The sequence below is a fragment of the Egretta garzetta genome, unplaced genomic scaffold (genome assembly GCF_000687185.1).
Source record: "Egretta garzetta isolate BGI_Z169 unplaced genomic scaffold, ASM68718v1 scaffold114, whole genome shotgun sequence".
Lineage (NCBI taxonomy): Eukaryota > Metazoa > Chordata > Aves > Pelecaniformes > Ardeidae > Egretta > Egretta garzetta.
In genome coordinates, this window is record NW_009259317.1 from 764,172 (window position 1) to 779,054 (window position 14,883).

Genomic DNA, 14,883 nt, shown 5'->3' on the forward strand with positions numbered 1-14,883 from the left:
ATTAACTAAGAGAACCTGAGGATTACACTGCTAGTGTTCACGGCTTCAAATTCCACTAGAAAAAGAATTTCTGCCACATATGTTAACATCCAATAAACTAAATTAGCCTGTTCTAGGCAATCACTGCCATATCAATTTAGGAATCTCTACATTATACTGTAATTAGCAAGGGCAACTAATCTCTGTCTCAATTTTTGGTCCTCCGGTGAATCTGACCCTGAAAGTCTAATCTACGTGATTATTAGGACAACTGCTCATTCCCCTGCCCCCACTGAAAGAACTGGCTCAAATAAAGACTTTTTTTTAGGCTGTGCTTGGCATCCTGCCTCCTGGCCCTGCTACAGTCTTCATTTACTCCCACTGCTGCTCATACAATTACGGAATTCAAATCTTCATTCCTGTAAAAACTGTTCACAGTTCTTCATATTTCTTGGAAAACTTAGTATTGCATGATGTGATTTACAGCTTCATAATGCAATACTTGTAAGGAGAAGAAATCTAAGAATACAGCTGTACACCAAGTCATGCTGTTCCTAGAGCTAGAGACAAGTGAGAGAGAGTAGGTAAGAGACCTAATAAGATTACCTTGATTTCTTTAAATACGAGGACTCCCCACATTGCAGCAACAAGGCCAGGACCCTAAAGAATAAGATCCATTTGTATGTTACAGCATTTCATTAAAATGTGCCCCCTTCTCATTACCATTCTCAGGGTGGTTGAGTTTTGTCTGGGTAACAAATTTAGGCCTTTCCATTCTGTATAATTACAGCACTCACAGCAAAAGCATAAACATCACTGAAATCTTTATGAAGTAAGACAATAAAATTTTCAAGAAGGGCTAAAGAGGCAATAGGCTTTTTTTCAGAGAAGGCATAATTTATTTCTAAATTACTCTGTGGAGTCTGCACTGGCTGTTATATGTTCTTTTAGTGGGCTCCAAACAATAGGCCTCACTTCAGTCCAAACTACAGTCCACAGTGTTACCCCATTTCAGAGGACTATTCAGGCTTATTGGCAACTACCATGGGTGTTCCTAACATTTCCTTTATTAGCACGACTAACTAGTTGGACAAAGTTTGATTTTATCGCTCAGTATGGTATCAAGAGACAGGAACATAAATGTATTTCCTGTACAGCAGGTATCTGGACAAAGCACAAAGCCAGACAGATAGACAGGTCAGGAAAACCACTGATTATCTGTGATGTTGTCATACAGATTTCCTAGCTAACAGCAAGCAGTGATACACAACAATAATTTCCAGGCACTCCTGGTAATATAGTTTTTCCCCTGTGGGAGCAAGGATCTGAATTCTCATGACTGATGAGAAAATATTATCTGAATATGAAGCGAAAACTGGCTCTGTTAATGCTTCCCATTAGAGCTGCTCTCAGAAACACTTGACAGATGTTTGGACAGTGATCTTCCTCTCTCTTTCTTCAGTACTGCTGATAGGACACAGATTTAGGCCAGCAGGAAAGTGTCTCATGCTGAATGTATTTGTGGGTGCTGTTTCCTAGCAAAATTGCCAACTATTATTTGAATAATAGCTAAGGTGTTATTTCACTTTCTAGATAACGTACACGGCAAAAGGAATGCACTTTAAAAATGAAACAAATTGTTAAAGGGATGTCATGAATGGCTGTCTGAAATTCTCTCTAGGATGAAGTAAAGCAGCAGTTGCGAACCTGTGGTCCAGATAGGCAGTTTCTCATCAGTGCTGTCCTTAAACTTTTCATTTCATCATTTTATATCCTTGCCCTTTAGGCATACTGATAACTGAGTTACTAAAGCTGCTTTCCATTAATCCTTCAATTTCTAATTAGAATGATCCCAAGTCTTTTTTTTCATTGCATACTGCTGGGTTTATTCTGATTTACCGCATCTTGAGGCAAAGCTTAATCCCTATTAACGTTGTTTCATTAGTTTGCTTCCAAAATGCAGCTGTTCAGCAAAACTTTGTTTTTGATATTTATGAACTCTCATTTGCCAGAAGTTATCCGCCTTTGCAGCACTATCTAGTAGACTGGCAAGAGAGTAAAGGCAAAGTTTATTTTTGCCTACTGATGGAATTTATGCAGCTTCTGGAAATTAACAGTGCTTTAAAGGTACAGTATCATAAACAGGAATAAACCAAACAAAACGTGCCAACCTATTTTTCCCTCATTTGCATAAGAACATTATTTTCAGCAATGCATAATCTGTTCTGCGCATTCAAGAACTGTAAAAAGAAAAAAAAATACCTGACTTAACTAAGCAAAATGACTGCTAGAGAAATGAAAATCACAAGTGAAAACATCCAGAACAAAATGTACTTGCTGGGATGAAAGCATAAAATGTTTCTACTTTTAATCACTTTAATTTACTATTTAATATTGATATAGTTTTGTTTACAGAGCTTTGGCTTTTACATAAGCTAAAGACTCACACTTTCAATTTCTCTGGTTTTTTATGCTTGGCATTCACCAAGATGGTGCTTGTCGCAATCATGTATGTTCCTAAAAAACAAAGGCTAGCACAGACAAGCAGAAGAAAAGTCAATGCATACTCTTGATTAAAATGCTCCAGACATTATAATTTCGACTTAATTCCAGAAATGGAGGGGGGAAGGAAACCCTTCACTTTTAATTCTAGTCATAGATTCTATTTTTCATATACTTACTGCAGTAATTATTGGAAAGCTGACCACAGCACTGAGATAGTGATTGGCTATGAACCAACAGCAATTGGCTATTGCCCAAAGCACACCAGACACAAACCCTAGAAAAATAAATCGCAATCAAAAACATGGACAGCAAGGTATGGACAGCAATTTGTGGAACATTTATATTCATAGCATAATACAGAAACTGTATGTATGTATTTTAGTATGTTAATGACTTTAACAAGCTGGCTCTGATAATCTAAACCAAACCTCAAGGGATTAAATCAGCTACTCCAACTGAAGTAGCAAATTAATTAAAATTCGCAAATTTCTGGGCAGTGTGCTCTTCGCTCTGGCACTCAGGTTTTGAAAATCCGATGTATGCAATATCATTTTGTTCTAATTCCAGATTAGAACAAAATTTATCATTGTTTCCTAACCTTAATTAATTAACCTAATAGGAGCGATATTCAAAAGAGACAAAAAGGCATGTGAAGAGACCTGAAAGACAAACTGCAATTCCAACACTTAGCTTGAACTAATCACTTCAAAACAGTCAAGAAACAGTAACTGAAATTAACTGCTGATTTAAAAAGCAGTCATACCTGGCAATATGGCTTGGGGATAAACATTAGGTTTATTTTTCCTGACTACACAGTAGATCAAAAAGTAGACGGTGCTTGTAAGAAATATTCCACTGAAGTGTGCAAAAACGTAATCTAAATCTGAAAGAGAAATCACAAAATTCTATTAATTTAAAGCACCAGTTATAAATTTTAACTATATTTATTTTACTGATAGCATTCACATAGACAAAAACACATAAGGTGCTACTGCCAACAACTCAAATTCGATTGTGATGAGTATATCTGCGAGCCTAACTGTGGATGGATTTGGTCAATCACACATATATTAAACATGAATTATCTGCTGCGTTGACCCTAGGATTTTTATCACAAGCTTTTATGCATTTTTACGAGTTGTTATTTCCAGAACGCTATCAGTCAAACTACTGAATTAATTTATTAAAAACTTAACAAGACCTTCAGGTGAGGCTAAAAAGGAGATCCTCTCCTGGCCATCTGCATTTGTACTCCTGTTTCTTTTCTGTAAGGGCAAGATAAGACCATGTACTATGTAAGCCAAACATGGCACAGTTTTGCTCTTTTTTTTTTTCTTAATCTTGAAGAACATGTCACAATTTTGATCACTATACCAATGAACAATAATAAATCCTTCATGGACTTGGTATTTGCTAAAGAGAATATTTACAATATGGTAAAGCAAAAGCATGTAGCAAGGTGATCTCTATTTCCTTGGAGTTGTAAATCCTCAATAGAAAAGACAGCTACAGCAATGGTGAGATCTGTTTCGTCTAGCTGGGAAATATGGAAGTTGCAGTATTCAAGAGAAATCATATGTGACATAACAAACAATTTCTTAATGGCAACGTTATGCCGTCTCAGCAATATGCTGCTCTTAAACTGCTGCTGGTATTACCTGATAGACTATACACTAAATCTTAAGGAAAATGTTTCTGGGGAAATGTTGTTTGGAAGTGGCAGTTAGGCTTATGTTAAAAGGTTTCCATTTCAAAACGACAAGGTTTTAATTACTTACGTTGTTATTTATCTCTTCTGCTCATCAATTATGATCAAGCTTTTCCTCTTCCTTTATTGGTGTCCTATCAGTCAATTGGTACAGCTTGTGCTCTTGTTTACCTCATGTTCCAGGCATATGAGCTTTGTATTTTGAGAATGCTAGCTATGTTTCAGAAGGCATTAAATACTATGAGTTAAGTACAGTATCCTCTGGGCTGTTTCTCACTGTTATTTTAATGGTGCAATTCACCTCTGAGAAAAAGGGAGTACTAGTACTATGATTACAACATCTAACATAGTGCAGAACTATGGTAAGATGTCATGGTATATTTCCAGGAGTGTCAAAAATTTCACTCTATGCCTTTACAAAAGCAGGAGACCAAAATATAATGATGAAATAAAGTAAAAGTGACCTATTAGCCTTTACCATATTGACTTGCTCCTGCGTATATAGTTTCATTTCTTCTTCCATGGTCCTTGATGTAAAGTACTGGTACAAAACTGGAACCGTAGAGTATTCCAGCCACTACAGCCAGGCTACACCCTCTTTAAAAAGAGCAAAAATCAGAGAAAATAGCCTGGCGTTAACTAGGAAAGCAGACAATACACTTACGACAAGTCCAGTATTGCAGTTAAAGACTGTGTCACACAAAAATTGCTAGTAACGCTATAAAAATAACACATTTTAGCACATTTTTATTTTCTAGTGTAGAAATGATTCAACACAGTAACTTCGTTTTCCTATACTTTGTGGCCAAGTAACGGAGACAATTCCTGTCCCAGAGCCTGCAGTCTAGATTAATGACAAGAGAAATCAACTAAGTAGGATTTCCTAAAAGCAGAGCTAGGAGAAAAGCAGCAAAAATAGTTAACATGGTCCCACTGTCAGCTTCACTGTTCTTTATAACTATTCCCAGGTTCATTGCCTCCATGGTCCCCTTCTCCACCTCCAGATCGTTGTGGTCTTGGCTGTCTGCACTCCCCATGCTGGCCTCTTGCTAGCTGCTGCTCCCACTTTGGAGCACTTCTGCTCTCTCCGTACCATACTGCCATGCCTTCTCCAGATGTGTTCACTTGGAAACCACACCTGGAAGCATGTTATTAGCATAAGCTCCTTCTGTGCTGGAGTGCTGATCAACCAGGCAATAAAAAACAGCTCTGTAATCAGTTGCTATTGCTATTTACTTAGCAGATGATGTACTTTGTAGTAGTAACTAATACTTACTTGACAAGGTAAGGCACACTTAACAGTGCTAAGGAAAAAAAATATCTAAGAGATCGAGCAGCTATTCATATATACATGTGCACACTAGACTTGTACTTTACAAACTGTTAGCGCATAACTGTGCTAGGAAAATCATAGGACACTAATTCAGCTCTTCCTCTGTATTCAACTGCTTTCTCTGGCTACTTGGCCTGCACCAGTAATCAAACTGTTAATAACTTACATGAGTCTTTTTTTTGCTGGAGAAAGTCTGTTCACCCATGAGTCATCAGAGGTATCTTCAGAAACATTAATAGGCTGCAAAACCCCAATAGTTTTCACTCAGGTTTGTTTATTTGTTTTTAAATCTCAAACATTGTATTAAACAGAACAGTTTTGGTCTAAGAAAATAAAATTACAATGGAGGAGAAACAATAGGAATTTACAGAAATACTCTGAAGAAAGGAGAAATATATATTTTTAAATAGCAAAATAATAATGGAATCTACCTACCTCAAAATTTATGAGTTTTGATATGGATTTGGGGTTTACTATACAATAGAGTGCTCACTAGCATTTTTTTAAAATCTGCATGCAAGTAGATCTGACTTTCAAAACTTGTCCTCCCTTAAATTTGATGAACGATTTAATTTATAGATTTTATTTATTATGTGTTCTTCCCTTCTGTTAATATCTCTGGTGTTACTATCAGAACATTAGGACTATTTGCAAACAGGGAAATTAACAATCCTGTCTGCAGCATAAAGAAATTGCAACATTCCTTTATTCTAATCCTGCAACCAGAGTGTCTTCTGTGATTTGCTCTGGTAGACTGGAACCTCCAGTGAGCACTGAGCACAGGTAGAAAACTATCAGGGGCTCTCTGTTCAGGTACCAACTGAGCTTTGATGCATCACTGACCTACAAGAGTGAGGTACAATGGTAATTGGAGCCTAGTGTTCCCCAGCTTTTGTTGCATACTTCGGGCCCCCAAAGGAGCACAGCCAATCTGGCACCCCGCCTTGGCCGCAAACCTGTGCCGCAGCTGATGCTGAGTATCAGCGGCTCTTCACAGTCTCCTGGCTCTGTAATGTGGCAAAAATTGGGTGGATAAGAGCTATACACCCCGTTGCCTTTCATCTACGCACCCTCCCAGTTTTACAGCTAGGTTTTAATTCAAATTGCTGCTTCTTCTCAGATAGGAAAAGTAATACACTCTTTTATATAACCTCTGTCATAATGAAAAAGGACTTCTAAGTTGTTTAAAGCTGACGACAGAGAAAGAACACTTGGAAAAACCTTTTCTGTTGCTCACATTCAACTGGATATACAAGATCCACAAATTAAATACAATAGACGCATATTAATGCAGTTTTATGTAGTCTACCACACATCCTAGCAAATCCAGTTAACATTAAGCAAATTTTTTGTTTTTAAATGGATATGTACTTTCACTGCTGTAAAATAACAACTATAGAGTACTTACACTTTCTCTCAGTAAAGGTGTACTTTCTAATGAAGCTGAAGAACTCTGGACTTCAGTTTTTATAAAAAGAAATATGACAGCACTCAGAAGAGAAAAATACACCAATAAATACCATGTCAGCTCAGAAGGACATTACGTTTAGCATCCAGAGACAAAAGTTGTATTTGGAGGCACATTATTTTCATTATTGCCCTAGAGTCACTTCAATATATTTAAAAAATGCAAGTGCTTTTAATAGTCCTAACAAACAACTTAAGTGAAAGCAAGTAAATAAATTAGTCTTTGTATCGCTTTATAGATCTCTCTTCTATGTAGTGGGATTGAAATGTCTCGTTTTTACCGTGTGTAGTTACAACCGCACGCTACAACAGTTGCTTTAGTTCACAGTGCCCGTTTGTACTAAACCACACATACAATGGAACATCTGTATGAAAATTCTGTATGGAACAACTTAAACCTGCACAGAATTGGCTCTGTGCTCAAGGAAAAATGTTAGGTTTTAGTCTTCTATCATAAGTGAGTGAAGGAATACTGCTCCTACAGGGCCTCACACATATGTGGGAGAAGGGTATTGCTCAGTGGTGCTCCAGTGCATTAAGTGAATAAAATAAAGAAGAAAGGATAACATTACTATTTGTACCCCCAGCTCCAGTAAATCAGGTAAATACATGTAATCAGAACTGGCAGGATCTGTTTTTTATTTTAATGCAAGATATTTCAATGATTTAGGAGTTCCTTCTCATAGCTGTAAAACTGAAGAATGATTCACCTCCTGCCGAAGGAATAAGGATAGATATAAAAGGATGGCAGCTTCCTCCAGAGAGACTAGGCAAACATGCACAGGTTCCACACAGGAGACTAAAATTAAATACATGCTTCTGAGCTCTGCAGAGCGACATACACAGGCTTTGTGCAGCTTGCCAGGAAAACATGTTTGGTCAGGATCTTTTTCCCTGTTGATCACTTCTCTGTGACATCTCAGAAACCAGCAGGAAGCAGGTGGTGAGCTGAATGAATTAACCAGGCAGCACTGCTACTATTCATGAGTACCTCAAAATCATGTGCTACATGTAAGAGCAGTGGGTAAAAAGCTGCAGAATCTCAGGAAAGCAGAAAAGTGGAAGCAAAATTCATGAATCTAAGGCAGCAGCTCTCTCCTAGCAATCAAGAATGGCTCTATCATCTCCATGTTCTTAACACCCTTCTGTCCTAAAGGCATTACGTGCATCTGCTGTTTAGCACTCTTCTGGCAAACCTACTGCCCCTGGGATTTAGGGCCACTGTTATGTTCCTAGAAGGACCTTCCTGGCCACCCAGTGGGAACGCAAGAACACTCCTATGTAGCTAAAGACCTCTGTGTTTGGACCAAACTGTGCACTCATAAACAAGTAAACAAAAAATAAGAGTAGAAGTCTTTCTGAAGACCCCAAAGAAAGCCACTGTTTGGGAGTTGGTGTAAGTGTGGTGTTAGAGTTACAAGACAGAGAGCTATTAAGGACAAGACATAATGCAAAGCCTCTGGCTTTTCATGGACCCCAAAGGATCTGGGAAGGGGTCCTGTGCCACATTCTACAGTTAATAGGAAGGATTTGTACCCCTGAGTGAAGTCAGATCAGAAATATCACAAGACGTTTTCTCTTCAAGATTCTTCCAGTCAGGTTTTTGTCTTTCACAAAATCTGGGGAGAGTGAACCATTTGAATAACCTAGCTAGGGAGACAATCTGTGCATCACTGCTTTGCCTTGAACATGCCTACAAGCATAAAAATATATTTCTGTGTTTACGAGTAACCATTTCACCACTGTACTGGATATCACGTATGTTTCTATTTTGAAATGCAACACTGACCAGCTTGGTATGGATAGCTCATGAATCCTGCAGTAAATCCATTTGTAAAAATACTTCAATACATTTTCCCTTTAGTTAAATTGTCTCTGTGGTTATTAAACATACATTTTACATTACAGAAATTTATTATAAGAATAAATTTTTACCTTAATAGTGAAAGTCCAGCTCCAATGTAATTTAAGATTGGTCTTGATACCTCTTCTGGGTCAATTCCGAACCAACCAAACCTGGAATATTTAACCAGTTTCACTTAGTTGCACTGACTGTATACAAATAGTTAAATTATAACCCAGTCTTGGAAATCTTTACTCACGTAAATAACTCTGCTTAGGTTTACATTTGCAGTATTGGATTGGTGCTTCAGTTGCCTTGCAAGGAGCTACATCTACTTTACAAAAATGATCTTTAAACTGATTTAATTTATATTGATTTTTTTTTAATCTAGGTATTTAAAAATTGAAGTTAATTTAAATTATTTTATCAGCCCATGCTGTAGAAGAAAAAATACAAACATCATACTGGTTTTACATTTACAAAGACATTATTTATTCACTCAATTATGTTAATGAACATTGCTGGGCATTCTTCTTCCTATTGAGACAGAGGAAACACAAAAAGATAAAATAATTAACCTGAGTACTTTCCACTGAGAGGGAAAAAGATCTTACATATATGATAAATCCTTTTTATTGGTGATAGTGTTTCCACTGCAGTTATTAATGAAGAACTGGCAACAGTAATTATGCATGACTTAAGACTTAAACGTACTCACCTTGAACTTGCCCAGCCTGTCAGCAAATTAAAAGAAGCCCATATCAAAAGACCAAGAGCTAAGCCAATAGTTTTAACAATAGGGACAACTGTAACATTGCCTAAAATACAAAACCCAAAATTAAAATCAGTTAAAAACTAGACTGTGATCTTATATATTTTTTTGCTTTAGATTCTGTAACTGTTCAGAAGGCAAAGAAATTTAGGCAACTACAAGGTGGTAGAAAACAGTGTTTTTTAAAAATAAATCCATTAAACACAAACAATTCCTCCATAGTATTTTTAAAGTAATTTTCGGTGTGAATTTGCTGCTTATAAAATAAGAATAATAAAATAACATTTGCTATAAGGGCACAGCTCTATTAGTATCGAGACTTTAAAAAGCTAAATAACTACTACCTTATATATGGAAAAGTTTTTATCACTTTTTTTTTTTTTTTTTTATGAACAGTTAGGATTACTTTGTGTTTCAAGAACTAGAATCTCTTTATCCTTACCTGTAGCCCACACGAAACCTCCAACCATAGCCAGAGGCCAAAACTGGCGACAATTCTGGATTAAATTGACCACCAAAGAAACTATCCATATGGAGGCACAGAGAATCCACTGGAAGAACATGCCTATGGAAAAATCAAATGCACACAACAGAGAACTTGTAGAATACTGCACGTGTGAATCCCTTAACATACTATGTTGTAGATAAAATAGTACAGAAAAAACTGAAAGGCAGCCACCCTCTTTGTGAGTTTCAGGGAACCATGTTAGAATACATTCAAAAGATGTATTTTAGGGTGGGGTGTTCCAATTCTGTCAACCTTTTCCTTCCTATGCATCCTTTATACACAGCTGCAAAAGACACTTTGCTGGACCAAGTTTACACAAGCTCTGATTCTCAAACAGATGAAAATTTTGACAGGCTTCTGACAAAGAGGATATTCAATTACTGCAAACCTCCCCAACCACCCAAGTAGCAGCTAACATAGATGACTGCACAGGACGAAACTCTTTCACAGCTCAGAGCTCAGGCTTTTCCACTAATGCAGGACATTGAGGATGATAAAAACTTTGGAGAGATCTGTTCTACCTTTGTAGATTCTCTAAGGGTCAGCTAAGCAGACCAGTTAACTTTATGCCAGCTGAGCTAAGAGTTTTGCTTTAAAATCTAGCCTTGTCTTGTTAGGGCCATATTTGGCACACAGAAGAAAGAGGTTATATCCAGCTTGTAATGCAGATACTATTATTGCAGTAACATAACAGCAGATTTATTCACCTAGGGATCTGGGAATTGACTAAACATGCAAATACAACATGAACGTAGTACAATAAAGTGATAAAATTCCAAGTAGGAAATAGAAGCAATAGTTTCCTTTTACTGAGTCATCAGATAAAGGTATTAAAATTTCAATTTTTGATTTCTTTTATGTTAGATCCACAATTGAAAGTCAAAATGCTGAAGTCCAACAACTTTTACAGTATAAATAACACTGTATGTATTTGAGAATCCCCACAAGGGTAGAAGAAAGGACATTTCACTTTCCATTGTGAAATGCTCACAAAATGCACATCATCACTGTTAAAGTGCACAACAACAGGTAAAAAGGCTCTTCTAAAGATCTGACACATTCTGAACCAACATATTATTGCTTTATACCCTAACAATAGCAAAGAAAATTAAAACATGCTCTATGGATTAAGGCTGTGATGATATTTATCTCTCTAGCTATAGAAACTCTCATATTTGCTGCTAGGATATTATTGCTATTAGCAAAAATACCAAAACCAACAAAAGAATATAAGTTTACCGTCACCAGTATCAAATTTCTTAACAGGCACAAAGTTTGTCCCAAAGAGAAGGACAGCTACTGTGGAAGAGGTAAAGCCAATAGCTAGATCTGTTCCATTGCTGATGTTAAAGGTACTGTAAGTTTTCCTGGTGTTCATCTTTGTTCTGAAGGTGCGTCTTTTTGAGGGGTTGTTTTGCTGCAGGTCCTGACAGATTCTGAAAACAGAAAGTGGAATTAAACACATGGAATATTAAATAATACCAATCTAGTTCAGAAATCTGAAACTTAAAGGCCCTACTTATCAATCTCAAAAGCTGGAAAGAACTGCAGAGTATACTGCAGAATCCCATGAAAAGCTGTCATAAAATGTGAATGAAGTAACTTGAGAACAAATGGACAAAAAGTCACTATTGTCCGTTTCATAATCAGCTTCACAGAAAAGCATGTCTGAAAACATGTAATGTGAATGTAGAAACCCACTCAAAGATTGAGAGGTCTTGAATCTGTGAGGCCTACGGGAAGCCCTGATGCTTAGGGAGATGCTCTATCACAATATTCCTTATTCCTGTAGCTAAAGTGGGGTCATGCTGGGGTGTGTAAAAAAGCAGGGATTAGATGAAATCTTAACTGGCAGAAGCAGCTATGGCAATTTGCAGCCCCACTGCCTGGAGCAGGCAGAGATTCTATAGATGCCACAGTTAGGATCAACATAGGATCATGAGGTAACCACAAGGACTGCTCTAGCTGATATAAAACACAAATAAAGGCTAATTTTTTCTTTGGGAAACAAAAGGAGAAACTGCCTCCAATCTTTCGTCATTCATTCCACGTAGCTATAATAAGAAAGGTTAAGATTTTTTTTTAATCCTCCCCCCCCCTTTTTTTTTTAGTGGGAGATTCATCTTGAAGTTACACTCACATGTGTACTTTTGATATTGATTATGACTTTGAGAGAAAAGGTGGCTCTGAGGACAACTACAATAACATGGTCTTTGCATACAGGATCTTAACATGACACTTAAAAGACTACATATAAGAAAAGTGTTTGGAAATTTAACTTCAAATGGCAACAGGATACTTAATATGCTGTGAATATAAAGGGCCTTATTTATCGAGATACACATGCAATCCTGTTGTTGATGACATCCCAATGCAGTTTGACATTGTCCAGTGTAGGTGGACTAGCTACTGCCTGGAGGAAAAAAGCTGAAATAGGATGGTGGAAATTTTGCCAAGTCTTGTAAGTGGTGCTGTGGCTACAGTCTCCACACAAAAGGAAGAGCTGGGCTGCTGCACATTCTTTCATTTTATTTTACCCTCCAGTCTTACTTTCTCTGGAGTCCTTAGGACACTGAGAGCTTGCATCTGCTGAGGTTGTGCTTTTATCTACAGTTTCAGCAGAGCCATCAGTGTCAGCTGAAATTAATTATTTGCATTAGCAGGTGAAAAGTTCAATCCCACAACTAATACTGTTTCTGTAATTTTTCTCCTCAAAAGATGTCAGTATATTTTTAACTTGAGTACTCAGGAAAAACACAGAAGGCATTTAGAAGACACATCATGGAGGTACAATGACACAGGTATTGCCATTTATCTTATTAACTTTTTCTCCTTTTCTCTTCATCTTTCTTGCCTACTTAGAGGATAAGCACTTCCAGGAAGTTTTTGCTGTATTTAAGGCTCTTTCTATAAAGTATGTTTTACCTGGGACCTGTAGACACTGAGCAGTGCAAATAATAATGTTGGGATTTCTTCAGTGATTGGCTTCACAGGCTAAGAAACACTGTGGCACCACATGAGTGGATTAAGATAGACAAAGGCTTACATCAGTTATCTTCATTCCATCAAACCTGACTCACTGAGTGAATAAATTTAACTCATTTAGGGAACAAGCAAGGCACAAGAGCTTGCTTTTGCACAGGAAGAACTTTGTGCTGTTAAGGACATAGATATAAAGCTGATTACACTGCACATCTATGAATGCAGGGGTCGGTACTTTAGCCTTTAAATAAGTAAGTCATTATGCAGGTGAAATACCAAGAACCTTTCAAATGTAAAGTGGTTTATCAGCCTTTTTGATTTTGTTAATGTACAGAGAAATGTTATTTTGAAAATATTTCAGTACCTACTAAGACAAAAACCTGTGTGCTGCAGGGCAATACACTTTTCTGCTTGCTTTTTGTCTTTCAAAAATCTCTATATTGTGCACATTGAAGACTGTTGCACAGCTGGAGAACCAGAATCGTAACAACAAAAATGGAAAGGAAACACAACTTCCAATCAACCAGGGAAGAGTATGCTTCATTCAGACTGTTTAAAACTCTGTCACTTTCCAAGGTTTGGGGCACTTTGTCTCCAAATCTGGCTAAATCTCAGACCCAACTTTCAACTCCATTTTAATGCCTTCAAGAGAAAGCTCAATCAGACAAGGTCTGGGGCTAACTGCTCTAAGTTCGATGATGCACTGCTTTAAGCAGGGAGTTGACCTAGATGACGTCCAGAGGTCCCTTCCAAGCTGAATTATTCCATGATTGTATGATCCAGTGCCAAGAGCAAATAATGAACTGGCATACAGCATTAATTTGACTATACTTCTTCTGGCACATGCTTTGCACTTCAGAGAGTTCACTAAAAGCCTCTTCTCTTCTCTACAAACCTAGGTATTGCCAGACTGACTTGCAGCACACATGCCTCCAAAGGTTTATAGCTTCCAAATGCCAAACCAGAAGCACTTGCTGCAGCTGCCGAGATGTTAGAACGCAGTGGTTGCAACCAAAACCGAAGCAGAGACAACTGAAATTGTTTCTATTATTGAAGGGTTTTTTTTCACCAAGTAGCCCTTACTGAAGGGCACATCGGGGTTCCCAAGCTGCAGAGGAATTACAATGGAATTCTGTTGGCACAAGCTGCCCTTATCCTACTAACTTTACTGGCTTGCCTCACTGGAAGGTTGTGCTCTGTATTTTCAGTTTCCTCAGAAATAGGCCGCCATTTCCTTTCTTTACACAGAGACACAACAAATTATGACGCTCACTTAACGCAACAGCAACACATTGCCACCATCTCTGCAGGCAGGCATGAAATCGGGAAGCCTGCCCTTGAGAGTTGCCATCTCAAGGTGGATCCACGCTGTTGTCAAGATCAGAAGGAAACTGCCTGTGCTAATTGACCAGGTATTTTTAGAGGCTGCATGTCACACTGACTGTTTATTCGCCCATTTCTCCTACCAGCTATTCGCCATTAAGGGTGGATACTTTCATCCTTGTTTTAGGAGACTCCTGTCACTCCCAAGGCGGCTCAGAACGATGTCCTCGGGTGACACCGCGACCCCCGACCAGCTGCCCGAGAAACGCTTCTCTGCTTCCCTAGGAGGAACGCTTCGGAAAGACGTTCTGCAGGCAGCATTCGCAGCAGGCGGGATCACGCGGCAAGGGAAAACGCGGGGCTGGGCCCTCCACAAAGGCGGATGTTGCTTCTCCTACTGAGGCCAACGCGGCCGGGCTTCCGCGGGGCCGGCCCGCGCTGCAGGCGGGACACGGCCCGCAGA

The 14,883-nt window shown here is 38.2% G+C and overlaps 1 protein-coding gene across 1 annotated transcript in view; it reads right to left on the reverse strand.

Annotated features, from left to right (window-relative positions):
* The window catches only part of TMEM144 (transmembrane protein 144), a 15,345-nt gene extending 607 nt beyond the window's left edge, over window positions 1-14,738 (reverse strand). The window contains exons 1-11 of the mRNA XM_009636470.2: window positions 14,564-14,738; window positions 11,355-11,551; window positions 10,050-10,172; window positions 9,554-9,653; window positions 8,928-9,008; window positions 6,934-7,015; window positions 5,692-5,765; window positions 4,671-4,789; window positions 3,248-3,367; window positions 2,661-2,758; window positions 586-639 (exon numbers count right to left, since the gene is read on the reverse strand). Of these exons, the coding sequence (XP_009634765.1) occupies window positions 586-639; window positions 2,661-2,758; window positions 3,248-3,367; window positions 4,671-4,789; window positions 5,692-5,765; window positions 6,934-7,015; window positions 8,928-9,008; window positions 9,554-9,653; window positions 10,050-10,172; window positions 11,355-11,493 (990 nt within the window). The 5' untranslated portion in view covers window positions 11,494-11,551; window positions 14,564-14,738. The remainder of the gene's footprint in view (window positions 1-585; window positions 640-2,660; window positions 2,759-3,247; window positions 3,368-4,670; window positions 4,790-5,691; window positions 5,766-6,933; window positions 7,016-8,927; window positions 9,009-9,553; window positions 9,654-10,049; window positions 10,173-11,354; window positions 11,552-14,563) is intronic.
* Between the last annotated feature and the right edge of the window lie 145 nt (window positions 14,739-14,883).